This window comes from Bradysia coprophila, unplaced genomic scaffold (assembly GCF_014529535.1).
Source record: "Bradysia coprophila strain Holo2 unplaced genomic scaffold, BU_Bcop_v1 contig_138, whole genome shotgun sequence".
NCBI classification, from domain to species: domain Eukaryota; kingdom Metazoa; phylum Arthropoda; class Insecta; order Diptera; family Sciaridae; genus Bradysia; species Bradysia coprophila.
This window is the reverse complement of record NW_023503409.1, coordinates 6,990,983-7,005,534: the sequence shown is the minus strand read 5'-3', so window position 1 is coordinate 7,005,534 and position 14,552 is coordinate 6,990,983. Positions and strand designations below refer to the sequence as shown.

The 14,552-nt window shown below is 33.3% G+C and overlaps 1 protein-coding gene across 18 annotated transcripts in view; it reads left to right on the top strand.

Annotated features, from left to right (window-relative positions):
• Positions 1-14,552, top strand: part of LOC119073798 (protein alan shepard) — a 62,677-nt gene that overhangs the window by 22,872 nt on the left and 25,253 nt on the right. For 15 of the 18 annotated variants that reach the window (XM_037179543.1, XM_037179537.1, XM_037179533.1 and 12 more), the window contains one exon: positions 7,189-7,413. In XM_037179543.1, coding sequence (XP_037035438.1) covers positions 7,189-7,413 — 225 coding nt within the window. Of the gene's footprint in view, positions 1-7,188; positions 7,414-9,926; positions 10,248-14,552 lie in introns of those variants that run through there. The other 3 variants (XM_037179549.1, XM_037179551.1, XM_037179550.1) reach the window with 3 other exon arrangements.

Below are 14,552 nucleotides of genomic sequence, written 5' to 3'. Positions count from 1 at the left end.
ACAACACTTAATTCATCGGTTGGCAATAAGCATAATGAATAATTATTTGTGTACCGAGGGTAGAAAACAGTAAATTTCAACAAGAGCGATATTTGCGGCCAGCGTGAAGCAAGGACCGTAATTTCGGTCGAGTCGGAATTTCCCATTTCTTCCAGAGCTTAATACAACGTTTTTGATGCATGCATGTTGTGTTTTGCCGTTTTTATCCACGAAATGAAAACATCGGTTCGCCATACCATTTTCGAAAACATAAACAAAAAAGTGACAATTCGAATGAGAAAAGTTCTATTTTCTCCACACGGGAGAGAAAGTTCTGCACTAAAAATGTCATTCGGACAGTCGTCGAGAAAACGCAATTTTGTCATGGGCTATTAAGGGGATAAAATAGAGAAAAACACAATGTGTTTTCATTTCATCATTTCATCGCCAACCATTACAGTCAAGTAGAGATGAGCAGCTTACCAGAGCCTGTTAAAAAACCTGGCCCGATCCAAATTATCCCAATTTTATCGGGTTTTTGTGTTCTCTGGTTTTAAAAATGTAATTCGGGTTGGGTCGGGTTTCAGTTTAATCTTCGGGTTATTGGGTTTCGAAAATGTAATTCGGGACTTTACTGGGTCCCATCTGAAAATATTCGATTCGCTTATTTCAACACCCTAACATCTTGGGTCCGCTCATGGAAAAATAGTTGCCATTAAATGTGATGCAGCAAGGGATATATCGCTAACATATCAATACCATATTAGACTTCAGTGGTCGTTCATAAATCATACTAAAATCGACGTTATTTTGACACGCCCCAGTTACACAAACTACGACATTCAAAATGTATGAATTGTCTCGCAATGACGGGCTAAAGACACTCATGTCATTTACTTCATCTTGTCTACATAACTTAATTTGTTACAAGTTAAAACATTTTATCGTTGCATTAGATGCATAACACTTTTGATTTTTACGCTAAACTCATAATGGTATGTTAGTTATATATCCCTAATCGTCAAATAAAGCCTAACATGAACTGTAACTGAATTTACATTAGTGCATCTACACTACTAGTATACGTTGGCTAATAGCAAATGCTTACATAGTTGTTGGTAGCGAGGTTGGTACTTGGTGTAATTAAGACGACTAGAATTGACAAATACTAGACAGATGCAAAAATACGGAAGGAAATAAACAGAGAGATATGCTGAATGTGTATATGCAAACAAAGCAACGTGCATGCCAACCCAAAATGGCAATCTTAAATACTCTATTCAACGAAAACTTTGCATTATATCCTGATGTAATTAAACATTACTGAAATATAAATGCAGTGTTCACAACCGGAACTATTAACTATTCACAGCATTTATTACAGTTCGCCTATCATCTGACTGGTTCGGTTAAGTTATTTCGCATGCATGAAAACTTAGTGTATCAATAATTATATTCTGCTGTAGACTGTGTAGTTGCTAATGCCAAACGATGTTTTTTTTGGTGTATCGTGTATCGTATTTTGCAAAATGTTCACAGTACACACATTCAAATGACGTCATATGGATGGTGATGATACTTTAAAATTGTACTGCATGATTCTAATGAAACAGCAAGAGAAGAGTATTGAGTGAAATATGGCATCATGACGTCATTACATATATAGTACATAATGTATTGAATTGATAAAGTGGTCCATGCGCAATGCATTTTGGGTGTGGGTCTTTCCGATGCGAATGACAATATTTTGTGTCATGGGTAGGAAGATGGAAAATGCTTTAAATTAGTTCGTCGCTTTGAAGAGGTAAAATCGGAGACAGAGACAAACGTAAAATGGAGACGCTGTCTACTGTATTGACCGTGTAATATAAGAAAGTTAGGAGATGAGCGAGCAATGACGTCATTAGTAAATGAAAAGGTTTTGTGAGATCGAATCTGTAATGGAAACAAATGGTAGAATAATGACGGTGGCTTAAATTGTTGTCCCTATTCTACTTTTATTTTGCTTGTACAATTTTGTATGTGACAAAACTAATGCGTTGTTGTGGCGGTGTTGAGATATTTTCGTTTTTGCGAGATGTTTCGAACTGGTGTTCTACGGTAAAATGCTGCAATGCTGGTTGATTAATATTACTTTTAAAAAAAAGCTTCCCTTCCTTCTTGGACACATTTCAATTATGATTAAGCTATGACTACATCGAAATTGAAATCTTAGGTCCACTTACAATTCAAAATTTGGAAAGTTCTTCTCAATTAAAAGGTGTCCCTCTCTAAAAACGGATTGACAATGCACCCATCACCATACGTTTCTCGCAACAATTTTGTATCAAAAAACGTTTAACATTTTTTACAAACTTAAGGCGTGGTTCGCATACACACAGAATGATTCGTGGTGCCTATTACTGGCAAAACTTGATACTCACACAATTCTTTTTTTTTCTTCTCTACACATATATTTCAAAGTTAAAGCCGAACAACACATGACAATGAAACTATTCAATGACGTAGACTCCAGATATTTCTTTCAGATATTGGAAAATATATTGACAATTCTCGATGTCTGTACATAAAGAATATTAATGTGGATTGTGGAGCCTTTTGTATTTTATAATTGATTATTATGAAAACCAAATGAACTACAATGCTAACAATTACAGTTTTTGTTCATTTGGCAGTTCAATATTTATAATGAACCCTTATGGAAGTTTATTTTGAATGTTTTCCACCAGAACATTACAATGAGTCGCTTATCCAACCCACATACAAATTAAAATATGTAAGAAATCAATACAATAGTTGCGATGGTTGCTTGTAGTACAGAGTATAATCATGTGCACTCTGAGTATATTAAAATAGAATTTACGACGAATCGATATTAAACGCAGCAGCGTAAAAAGTTGTCAAATATACTCATGAAGCCAACCTAATCAACCTATGCTTCCGATAACCCCGTATTAGTAAAATTAAAACCAATACAGCACAACTCGATGATGTGTAGATGAAAACGGATGATCAAATTCGAAAAATATTTACCTCTGTGCACAGTAACGATATACTTTCATCAATTAAGTAGATGGCAAGGAAAGCAATTCAGCGAATGACTGGTACACCTAAATAGTAGTTATTGAGTTCTGCTTTCATTCCGATTAAAGGTTACCAATTAAAGCTGGACTGCACACATAATTAACTCGTTTAAAACTGATCCGTTACAAGAGTCGATAGGATGAAATGATAGTGGAAGTACATCACATTTAGCATTTATAATGTGAATGAATGAAACCAGACATTTTATAGAATACAATCTAATCCCAAACGGATGTTCATTTCCTGTACTACGAGGCAGAAGGCATAGACTATAGATACTGCGTTTTTTTTCGTATTAGTTGTACATTTGTTTTAGAAACGAAACAAAATAAATAATTGAAATGTTTTTGCTGTGATTTACTATCGCTTGTTAATCGTATGATAGTATCTCGTATTACGGTATTGAATCTTGGGTGAATGTGTCAACGTTTGTAAGCAATAAATGAAATTAGATCTGCAATTACTAAAGTCGAAAGAAGTTGCGAAAAGAGTTGAAGAACCTTTTCAACCCAATTTTTTATAGCAAAAATTACTACAGACAGATCATGTTAGTAAATATGATGTTATGGCAATCACTGTATAAACAAACATTTTTTCAGTCTTCATATAAAAGGCTAAATTCCAGTTCCAATTTCATTACGTCAAAGAGATACGAAAAAAAAGTTGTTTTTGAATTTGCTGAGTTGACAACTTTGGAGTCCTTTAACAAACTTTAACCAAATGAAAATCTTGGATGCTAATATGGCATAAGGCAGTAGGTAACATGAGCAAGAAATGGATTTGTACATCTTGCAAGGCATTAAATTACAGTACCGGGACTGATGTCCTCGTTTTTATATTTTAGAATATTTGTTTCATTAAAAATTCAGCACGATGCAAAAATTCTTTCAAAGGTAAACTTATCTTATTCTCGGAGCTCAATTGCTAGTTTGCCTTTTTGAAGAAGCTACGAAATTAAGTTTTCAGAGGACTTCATTCACTGTCTAATGATAAGAGGAAACAGCAAACCTTTTTACTTTAAATTGATAAGCAGATTCTACATCTTCGTCATCCGACATAATTATCATCGCTGAAAATGTCACCGAAAACTGATGTGTTTTTCGCTAATGTTCTTGTTTCGCGTAACAAATCACTTTGAATTTACATATTCATTAAATATGAAAAAAGAAACCATTACGACCGACGAAGCCATTACCGTTAAATTCTAATATTTTTTTCTTCTTCATTTTGGAACAATCCCAATTATTATCTCTCTTTCTCGGTGTGTTCAGTCAACTTTATATTCACCAGAATAATTTTCGCTTATAAGTTCGAAAACTCAAAATACAACGTAACGCGATTATGGCGAATTACGGTCACATTTTAGAGAGCATTGATACACAAATTAAAAATTGGGAATTTTATAGTCATTGAACAAGCGCATAGAACGAAAGAATAAAAAAGAAAAATTGGTTCTGTGGTTTGCTGATGAGACACGTTAGGAATTTATAAAACAAAAGCCACCAAATGTTAACGCGTAATTATAATTCAATTAAATTCTTTATCCGAAATTTTCCAATACTAATATCGAACTCATAAAGAAGTAAGCAAGTCTTACATAAGGTATGATGTACGTAACGTTCATACACATTCATTTAATTTGCGATAAAAGTATTAGAGTGTTGGCTTATTGATTTTTGTCAGGTCCCTTTTACACAAAGTTATATTTGAAAATTGGTTTAAGTTGCTAAACATGCCTTCGCCTTCACTAATAATGCAAAGGTATGGTGGTTATGCTGAATTTTCTTTACATAGTAATTAATTATGTTAAGGCATCAAAATAGAAAGGAATCTTTCTTTTTTTTTTGCTTCATCAAATTTGTTATTACGGTGGTGTGGTGCACGAAACGACAGCAAAAAATGTAAAATTATTTTTTTTCGTCGAGTCATATTGTATGAAAGTATAATGAAAGAGGAGTGTGGAGAAGTTCAGAAGATTTGTTTTTTGTGAAACTTTGGAGTTTTTCTGGAAAGTTTTATTGACTGGTTATAATTTCTATTATTCATACGTATGTCATGTCATTCAAAGATTTCTTTTCTTGACGGCAAATATGGTCCATGTTCTTTCTTAGTTCTTATTCCATTGATGTCGATGTGGAAATTATGCTCTCCGAGGAATACTGTGTGTAAGATTGTCTCATGATTCTGTTTCTAATGAATTTTGGGTTTAACTTTAGAGACAGATAGTAATCGAATGACAGCAAACAGATTACAGGCTTCGCATAATCTGCAGAACAGAACCGTGCATTATCTTCTGTTTGCATCTATTGTCAGTCTGTTTTAATTAGTCATTTCTCGAACTTTTTAAAACTCTTTTATGAGTTTCTTCTCTCATTGTTATTACGAAGATGAGAATTTCGAAAGCAGTTCGAAACTGTAACTAAATAAACATGTAAACTAAACAAAGAAACTTTAGCTCGCCGAGATTCTTTCTTTTCTTTACAAAAATAAATATTTTATGTATGGAAATTACAATTTTCGAATCTACTACAGCTGAAATGGAAACAGAAACAAACTTTTCGAATGTTTGCACCGAAGTGGATACATTTTTAGTTGAAAAATAATAAACTTATGGGATTTTATTGACGCAAACACATCCATGTGTTGTGCTGGTATATGAAACTAATTTTTTGGCTGTTCAATGCTCGATACAACGTTTGTACGAAAGAAACCTCTGTATTTGATATCAAAGTTTTGATACAGTTAAGTGAAAAGTATATTCAATCGAATGAAGTAAAAGATTTTGTAGGAAACACTACGCTTTAAGAAAAGAAGTAAAAGATTCAATGATGAAAATAGCAATACCCAACTCCTACAATCATTTCCACGCTCAACTCCTATTATTTACAAATTAATTTCCACTGCAGACGAACCGTTTGCATTTAAAATCCTTTTCCCTCACGTCATACCAGTCACCACTAAATAAACATTCCAAAATGATTTTGATAAGCTCCAATTTTCGTTACACAATCCAAAACGGATCGGTCAGCGAGATAAAGCTATTATCGTCATCAAACAATGTATGACTTCTATCACATCAATATTTAGCACATAGTAAACGGACTTGTGAACGACAAATTCATAGACTGTTAACAGAAAATATAGCCAAAGCTAACACGTTATTGCCTAGGAAAATTCGGAAAATTGAAACCGACAAAATAGACCTTAATTGGAGAGACCATAAATGAAGGGAATAATGTCATTCATATACTTACTAAGTTAAAAAAGGGTTTTTTTTACAGTAAAACTTTCCAAATAGACAACTCTTAACAAATTGAATTCTTCCTCTAATTGTATTAAACTTAAGGCGTAGTTTCGAACCCGAACAAGTTAATGAAATTTTCGTTGTTTTTATCTTCGAAAAGTTTATTTCCTATTGCTCTGGTATACAAACTTAAGAACGGCAAATCATATCGATTTTTTGCAGGTCTCGTAATGGCTTACAGTATATAGTATGTTATGGACAGCCATACCTTTCGTTTGTTGTTAATGTTTTAAGTCCAAAATAGTTGTTGAAAAAAGAAACATTTCTAGAGGTAAAATTGATAGTTTAAAGCCATGAAACCTATTTTGCGGATTGCATTGCTTTCGAAACGTTCCAATACGTATGTGCATTCCCGTCTGAAAGTATTTTTTTTTGCCTGCCTACATTGCTAAATTGTATGAACTGTACCACAGCATCAATTAGTGTGACTAGTATCCAATTAAAGAAAACTTTTTCTCTGCGCCAATGAATCAGGAAACAAAGGAGCTTGCAAAATATATGGGATTTTTCTAAAGCCACGATGTTCGCATAATTCAATTTATACTTGAAACTATGGCGATCAGCATGGTCTTCATAGTGTCTGTAACGTGAAATTAGTTCATTAACCACAGATTAAGGTAATTGAGCCTTTTGTTTGCAGAATCTTGGTTGAAATCTCTAGAATACCTTCAACTTCATATTCATTTTCATGAGATATGCATGCAAGTCGAAGGAGCCCTTTCAGAAACGGCAACACATTTATTATAGACAAACACGAATGAACTTTCATCTGTGTGAATCAGCACGTCATACTAATGCATTTCATATTTTCCATTAAACAGGGCACTGCAGCACCTCCACGTAACGCATATCCTGGTGCACCACCAGGCTCAATAAAAGGCGGACAAAGGCCTGCAATGACAAGTCCTGCTGGCGGTTTGGCCGGCGCACCGTATCGCGGAGCTGGATGGACGCCTCAAGGATACGCTCCGACCCAACAGGCATATAGATATACAGCTCCGATTCATCAACCATCATATGCTGCTTACACACCACACACAACTGCGGTAAGTGACTTGCAATTTTGAAAATCGCTTCGTGTAGAAAAATACCTTCATTTGCGTCTTGTCTAACCTAGATGCTTACGAAATTTATGGCAGAAGATCCTCAGCCATAAGTTTGTTTCACTTCGGTATCGCGTAAATAAATGACAATTTTCGCAATTTTTCATTTTTTTTTCAAGAGTTATTGTCTATTCTGAATTTAATCATTATTCATGTCAAGTTCATAAATTATTTTCACAAAAAATCCTTTTACCAACGACAAAAAGTGTAACATTTTATGACACAATTACTTATACCTTTTGCATAAAGAAAATGGTTTTGAAAGCTCAATCTTTTTACTGTTGTTAATGTTCGGTATCTTATTTTACACACCTATGCTGATCGTACTATTGTCGATGTCTACAATATTGACTCTGTACAATGCACTTTACAATTTGTCTCCATTCATCAATCAGTATAATGTGGCACGATCTTAGTTTTCATAATTAAATTTCAATTAAAAAACTCTTTCTCTCTCTCTATCTGTTAATAGAATGGGAAAATATGACAACTTTTGTTTGTTTAATTGCTTTACGATTACGCAACAAATGAGAAAAAAAAGCTTTTATCAGCTTATCTTAATTATGGTTACAAAGAGGCGTATTTTCTATTGAAAAGCTCTATGGCATACAATATTAATGCCAAAGTTTCAAATATATTGTACGAAGTTGAGACTGCTTCCTACGTCATTTCAACTCTGATTCGTATTGTTCTACCAATTGCTTTACGATATCGGTTTTTACAAACAAAAGGGTTAAGTCGTTACCTGGCTATTTCCCTGGTGCTTTTTTTAAGCTTTTTCAATTATGATTTTATACTCGTATGGCTAATATACATTGAAAACTGTCTGTAGGCGTGTAACGAATGCTTGAAAAATGATATTTTGTGCACAGATTGTGTGTGTAACGTGTATCCATTCTGATTCGAATTTTGCTGCGGATTCAGTAGACTCTGTCGCTGCTTGTTTTAAATTGAAACTTTTAAACGTTCTTAAAAACTAAGGAACAACATTTTTGGCTCAAGACAACTGTATGTCAAAGAAAATTTGCTTTGCCCATCCAATCTTTTATCTAAATTTTAAATTATCTAATCCTTTAATCTCATCGACTGAAACGCCCACACCGAACCGAGTGACGCTAAAGGAACAGACATAAGTTTGATCAATCTCGTATTTCGTATACAACATTAAAATATTGCGGAATGAATTGACCAGAATATTTGATGATTTGTTTTTCTTTTTCATTCACCCATCCAACTCTCAGCCATCTAAAACCATTTGGATCCAGTGTATTGTTGGATATAGGCAAACAGTTTTGCATAGATATACGTAGGGACATATCCATACCACCGCATATAAATGTACTATACTACACACACAAATGGCTCCAGAAATATATTCGCTGTTTGAGCTTTAATGCGTGGGTGCTGGTGACGTCATTGTGTATTTTAAAACAGCATATTGTTTGTATATTAGATACGACATTTTCCGGTGTATAGTATGTTCACATGTTTTGTATAAGGAAGATTATTATGCATTCGAAATTCAACAGCAAAGGTCTGTTCAACGAATATAGAAAATAGGACGTAGCTCGTAATGAGATTGTGTAGCTAAAATAGTTCGTTTACATAAATTCTACCACTTGTAATAGAATGGTTCATTTGAAGATTGTCCTTTTTGACCATTTAAATGGACTGTCGGATTGAAACCACTGTCAATATATTAAAAAATTGTTGCACACAAATGGACGGACTGAAAATGAAGGTCTTATGACTACTAAAAAATTTGTGTAGTAAAAAAACGAGTTAACAACACCCGAAAGTTCTCTAATTACAAGACATATGGCAGAATAAGACTTAGTAAATTGACCGTTTGATATGCGTTGCGTAGATATTTATGGCTCTTTTGTCGTGCTTATATTTTTGTATCTAAATCTTCTGTTGAAAGGAAAAATATTTTCTTTGATTGTCAAAATCCTAAACAAACTTTCAAATGCTTAGTGATGTGTAACAAGAGTATATCTTCGACACACTCTTTTTGGATGACTATTCTTATATTTACTCAAGCATTTACCGAACCATTTGCGAAATGTGTTTGCTATATTTAACAATTTCATGTGCATTTCAATAAAATTGATAGGTAAAAAAGAAAAGAAAACTTGCTGGGTAAAATACTCCTACACATCATGCCGGCATTTCAGTTTTGACGTTAACAGAACTTCTTAAAGCTTTCTTTACACCACTTCTCTCAATGCAAAAATATAAAAATTGCCTGCTAAACTCACATCTAAACTGAATAAAAATGTATATTTGTCTTTACGGTGAGGCAATGCGCATGTGCCATCAGTAAACGCCCCTAAACTTTGGAGTTTCATTCATCGAAACGATATATACATTTTGCCATATAGAGCAAACACTAAACGAAATCATCGCTGCCTAGTGAGTTAAGCTTTTGCTGTTATATCTGCCACACGGACAAAAAGTGGAATCATACACGCACGGCAATTCATTGGCTATCAGTCTATCGGTATGTGGCAGTCAGTTGTTAAATAAAGTGCAAATCATATGTTCAGCCACGACGTTGTTAGAGCTTAACTTTCGGTATCCAGTCGAAATCAAAATTCGAGAAATAAAACAAAAAATAAAAAATAAATTTTGTTTGAACATTAGTTTTATGCGATATAACACGCATTAAATAAACATAGTGTATGGATAACAATGACGTACATCTAAATGTGTTTTCAAGTGGCGGTGTATGGCAGAAAATGTGTTATTGTGGAAAATTAAAGTACTGCCATATGGTAGGTAAATCATAGTCTATATGTATACGAATTCCGTGATTGTGTTCTTACAATTAAGTATTTACGACTTGATTTGCATTATGAAAAGCAAACATTTTCGAAATACGCAGAAATTGTGATTTTTCTGGAATGTAAATTTGAAACTTATGTGCTAACATATGTCGAAGAACATAAACTGGCATAAAAAAAGAAAAGGTCCTCTCCATACGACACAGACCGAATTCTCGATCCACAAATTTTTCATTAAAATTCAGACGGTGCGTGGTGAGCTTATGAAAGTTTCAAAATTTTCAAACAGCCAGAATATGGTAGTTTGGTGTGCAAGTAATGGGAAAATAAGTGGGTGATGCGGCGCCAGCAAAATTTATTAATTCTATGCTAGTGTATGCTCAAATTACTCCAAATCTACGACACGATTCCAACCCACACAAATGTCAATAAATACAACACTACAACACACTATATTGCGTCAATGTACAACTTTCATAAATTTGGAAAATATTTTTGTACATGGAGAGATGCCATAATTATACTTTAAGCTTGATGTGATAAAATTTATTATTTCCGAAAATTTATTGCTCGAATTATTATAGGCTCTTTGGGTAGCATATGTCTTCTTTCGAATGGTTTTTTCTCCTCTGTCGGATAAAAATTAAAGCACTGACTGGCATACACATCCACGATGGTCATTTGAATTTTTCAATACAACAGTTTCACATTCATATTTTTCTATTTAGTTTCGTTTTATTGTTTGTTTTTTTTCGAAAAAAGCTATAATCCCTAAAAATAGCTTTTCTGCACACTATTTTTGTTAACGATAAATTGTTCCAAACAATCATAACGTCTGAATGGACGAATGTTTGTGAACGGTTTTTGTCATGCTGAAAATAAGGATCGATAACACTTGTTTCGCTCAAATTTACCCACATTATAGAAAATAAAATATTATAATCCCATGAATAATGTATAAGTTGAAATGGTTGAAAAATTACTTTAGGGCATTAAATTTTATTTGTATAAAGAGTAATGGGCGGTTGCACTATAATTTACCGAATGTTTTATTTTTCGTCATTTTGCTACGCTGCAATATATTTCAGAATTTCTGTATTTCAACGTTGAGCTTTTCCAGCAAGCAAAACAACAAATTATAATAATGTTGAAATTATTGTTGTAACTAGGAGATTCTACTGACTGATATCATTATCCCCCTCACATTAAAATGCAATGAATCCAACATTTCAACAATTGCAGAGTGAATGTGTGTTTTTCTCGCTAATTTTAGAAAACATATATGTATGTGCGTTGTTAAATGCAAATGCACAGGAGTGCCAGTGTGTCATTGACACAATGTTCAATTGGATATTGCTGGCGTTGACACACTTCTTCCTTTCCTGTTTTGTTTAAAAAAAAACGAATTGAAATTGGTTTCAATTTTAAACGATTTCGATGGAAATCAACGAAATTTAATTATTATTTTTTTCGTTGTTTCCGAAAATCTCGAGTTCATAACACTTCTAATCTATTTTGTATTTGACGCTTTGAAGTAATTTATATCCTGAACTGAATTGATTCATTAAATTCGTCGGTGCAAAAATGATAATATTAAGATCCCATCCACAATTTTAAAGGTGGAATATATTACCCAATTCAACATGAAATTATTTCTCTGTTCATTTAGGTATGTAATCTAAATATAACCAAACGAAAAATACTCTTTGTGAAATTCATATTTCCTTCGGTTTCTTTTCTTCTTCATTTTTCCGCTTTTTTTTCATTGTAACAACGTTCTAAGAATATTGTGACGACATGCTATATAAGAAGCAGTCGAGTACCGCACCTTCTTGAGTGTTACTTTTATATATATATTCTCTTTTTCGCATTCCTTTGATATAACTAGTCTTGAATAGACCTGTACGATATATTCCGAGAAAAAATGCATGGAAAATCCGAAGAAAATTCAGAACAAGCAATAAATCCAATAAACATTCGTCTTTTTTACATCGAAAGGACGAGTTCAAAATTTAACAATGTTATGGGAAGTAAACGTATACGTAAAATCTCGTCTTCTTTTTGTCGCAGACACTTGGTAGGAAAAATCGTCTGAGAAAAATAATAGAAGTTTCAGGCCCTGAGGCTTAACAATTTTATGTCTTGTTATCATAGGAAACGTTAGACTTTAATACTTTTCTTTTCGTAATTTTTTGGAAAAAACATTTCTAAAGAAAACTGTGCCGGTAAACTCTTTTTATCTTTTTTTTTCCTTTTGAAGGAAGCCCTAATTATAAAGTAACTAACACAACGTACTCCCAATTTTCTAAATACAGATTAGATCACAAAGTTTTTGGATGAAAGGCGAATCTTATTAATTAGGAAATTGTTTAACTTAGTCGAAAGGATTTGCATATTTGATATACACCTACGCACCTCTACACACCTACTACCTAATTTGGTATAAGTGCGCAGTGATGCTATATATTACATTATCCAATTATGATTTTGGACTTTTTTTCCCTTTTAATATATTTATTGTCTTGTTGCCTATGTTCAGTTAAAAAAAGTTGTAGAATCTCGAAAGGAACCGAAAATCTTATAAATGAAGTTCACAGCACAAAACATTCGACTCTGACTATGTAACAGCTTGTCTTAACTATTTGATTCGATAAGTTAGACGAGACATTTCCACAAAATTCTGCATACGAAATCTTCGCTGATATATTCTCATTCAATGAAGCATTGAGATCGATTTTTGATGGTAATCGAATTCCCGCATATAGTGTGGTTTTTGTTTGTACGTACGCTACGGTATATTATGTTATGAGCAAATGTATGTATCGGACGAAGTGTTTCATGGTTTTGATATTCAATAGTCGAACTAATGAAGTTTTGCCCATATGTGTCCGTCTGATGCTTAGTTAAATGTTGTTTTATTGCTTCCATTTGTGTTCAACCAACTTATTATATCCGGAAATGATGGCTTGGTAATAGAAGACATTAACTCCAATATGCCATGATTAAGGACACTATTTTCCATACCCATATCGAGACACCGCAAATCAATATAGCCACCCACTAGTATTGTGGAAAATAACTTTTTTTTACTGGAAATACTAGTTACTGTCAAAGCATTCCGTTCCAACTATTGATTACAAATTTGAGGTCGAATTACTTCGAAATCGAAATGTTGTTGTTTTTCATCTAACAGATAAATCCATTCGCAATTTCCTTTATGTAAAAGCATTGTGTAATCATAAAACGAGATAAAATTGATGGAACGACAATGCGATGCGATACTATTCTATGTTTGTCGTTTTTATCTTGTGTTCTCTGTTACGTATATTTGATACCCTTACAAAATAGTAAATTTAAACCTAAACAATCACTGAAGTCAAGTAAAATGTTTACGAAATCAGTTGTGTCAGGTGGCTGCGCTTCTTTCTGCAGTAGTACATAATTTAAAATGTGCACTTTTTTGCAGCTGGATTCGCACAGCCTGCACGTACTCCATGTTTATGGAAAAGTTTGTTTGAAATTCACCCAAAATTCCGAATTCTTTGCCAAGACGAACTTCTTTCTGCTCTCTATTTTCTAGTCTCTAGTTGTTGTGTCCCACTCTAAACACTAGCTAGGAAGTTGTTTCGTCTACCTTCTCATGTCCAGTTACCATCTGTTTTTTGTCTTAAAACTGCTTTCTGATAGGCTACACTAAAAACTACATAATCAACTAGCCTCAAAACTTCTTTGCAGCCATAGTTTCGAACCATTCAATAGCTCAAATGTTCAAAATTTGTTTCGTTCCTTCAAACTTCTTCGGTTCAAAATATCTGAACCTCGACGCAAAACTGTTGATGTCAATCAAATGATAAATTCTATACACTATAAGTATGCCTTCAAATTACTTGAATTTTGTTTAACATTGTTTCGTTCGAAATTCTTGTTCTGACAAAAAAAAAACTTTGCGATAAGAATAATCTTGAATTTTTTGTAAGTAAAATTTATAAAAATTCAATCTCTTTCCTACTTTCATTAACGATTCCACATAATGATATTAGGCGCTCCGTTGAAACCTTCTGCCTATATGTTAAATATAATAATAGCTTTGTGTTGCAGATAAGAAACGTAGCCAAAAATGTTATTTTATCCAAAAAGAAAAACGAACCAAAAAAAATCTACAAATGTTTATAAATGGCATAAGAGTCATAATACGAGATTAAAAATGTGTAAAAGTATGAGCACACAATGAAACAATCACAATCTTATTGTCAGCATACTCTCGCAACTGGTAAAGTCGTCGGTTCTTGGTAACAT